The 1,945-nt window shown below is 40.2% G+C and overlaps 1 protein-coding gene across 1 annotated transcript in view; it reads left to right on the top strand.

Moving 5' to 3' along the window:
* Nucleotides 1-1,037: 1,037 nt before the first annotated feature.
* The window catches only part of LOC130406697 (mRNA decay activator protein ZFP36L1), a 1,760-nt gene continuing 852 nt past the window's right edge, over nucleotides 1,038-1,945 (top strand). The window contains exon 1 of the mRNA XM_056612377.1: nucleotides 1,038-1,049. Coding sequence (XP_056468352.1) covers nucleotides 1,038-1,049 — 12 coding nt within the window. The remainder of the gene's footprint in view (nucleotides 1,050-1,945) is intronic.

The raw sequence follows: 1,945 nt of genomic DNA, 5'->3' as shown, positions 1-1,945 counted from the left end.
CTTATTCCACACACACACACACACACACACACACACACACACACACACACACACACACACACACACACACACACACACACACACACACACACACACACACACACACACACACACACACACACACAGAGCATGTGTGTGTGTCGTAGTGTCTGGCCTGCTCCACGGTACGGTTGCAGCTCGAGATATTAAGTAACTTGTTTCCAATTTCTTTATATTTTCTATTGTTATTAACAATTTGACAGACTGACAGTGCGTACGACACCTGTCCGTCTCAGAATGTTAGGTTGTAATAAAACATGTAACTTGTTAATATTAATCCATCCTTACCGCGTTAACATGTGCCGCATGGCCAGGCAGCACAGAGCCGACCGTCCTTCTGTGTTGAGGATGAGAAGAACAACGGTTCATTAGAAGAGGAGCACCATTAACTCCTCCTCCTCTGGTCTCCACTCTTCTATTCCACTCTCCCTCCAGCTGTGTGTGTGTGTGTGTGTGTGTGTGTGTGTGTGTGTGTGTGTGTGTGTGTGTGTGTGTGTGTGTGTGTGTGTGTGTGTGTGTGTGTGTGTGTGTGTGTGTGTGTGTGTGTGTGTGTGTGTGTGTGTGTGTGTGGTGAGACGTTGTTGTGAATCATTTACGTCCTATCAGAGATCTCCCTCTCAGCCGTGTGGAGCTGGCCACTCCTGATTGGCTGCTGGCTCCAGTTGCTATTTTTAATAGCAGTTAGCCATTACCTCGGCGAGCTGTCTTAAACATGCTCTTAGAGGAGCATCTCAATAAGCTACACAACGTGTGTGTGTGTGTGTGTGTGTGTGTGTGCGTGTGTGTGTTTGAGACACAAGGCGACTAAGTGTAGTAAAATGGAGAGCTGTGTAATGGTGATAAAAAAGCTTTTGTTCCTCACACACAGCACTTAGCTGGGAGGTGTGTGTGTGTGTCTGTGTGATCGATTGTGTTTGTGTGTGTTGGTTTGGTTTGGATGTGATGTTTTATGAAGTTTCCCATTCAAAGTTCAGTGGCAATGGTGATAGTGTCCTAACATGCAACATAGGGTACGGGGTATTGGGTATTAGTACGGGGTATTGTGTGTTAGTATGGGGTATTGTGTATTAGTAACAGGTATTATGTATTAGTATGGGGTATTGTGTATTAGTACGGGTTATTGTGTATTAGTATGGGGTATTGTGTATTACTATGGGGTTTTGTGTGTTAGTATGGGGTATTGTGTATTAGTGACGGGTATTAGTATGGGGTATATTAGTATGGGGTATTGTGTATTAGTATTGGATAGGGCTGGGTATCATGGCCAAGTTCCTGAATCGATTCAATTTCGATTCTGAAGGCTTTAAATCGATTAATCACGATTCGATTCGATTCAATCCGAATCGGTTCCATCTGCTCCTAGATTGAATGATAATTTTCTTAAGTTGTAAGGAAATATTCTTTATAGGCTATCATCATTAATTCATCACTAAAATCATTAATTGTGACTAAAATCTTGTAGTTGTGACTGTTAATTAACATCCTTAGCAAGATTTGACATTCTATTCAACGTGATGGCCTGCCTAATTCATTATATTAATGAAATGATCTCCATGCAACACACTGCAAAAGACATGTTTTTATTTTGTAGGCTACATTAATGACAATCCAGGCAACTATAAACAAAACTGCCTCCATCTTCCTAAAATATATAAATGTAACCATTGTAAAGATTATACCATTTAAGATAAAATATTCAAGTATTATAAAACTCCTTAAATTCATATTTTTTCAACATATTTACCAAAAAAGAAAAAAATCGATCTCATGCCCTGTGAATCGATAGCGTGAAATTTAAACAAAATCGATCCAAAATCGATTAAATCGATCTTTTTACCCAGGCCTAGTATTGGATATTGTGAATCAGTAACGGGTATGTATTATTACCCAGTCATAAAAACAGGGT

This window comes from Gadus chalcogrammus, chromosome 16, assembly GCF_026213295.1.
Source record: "Gadus chalcogrammus isolate NIFS_2021 chromosome 16, NIFS_Gcha_1.0, whole genome shotgun sequence".
Taxonomy (NCBI): Eukaryota; Metazoa; Chordata; class Actinopteri; order Gadiformes; family Gadidae; genus Gadus; species Gadus chalcogrammus.
Note: the sequence above shows the minus strand (reverse complement) of the source record. Positions and strands in the feature narration are given on the sequence as shown.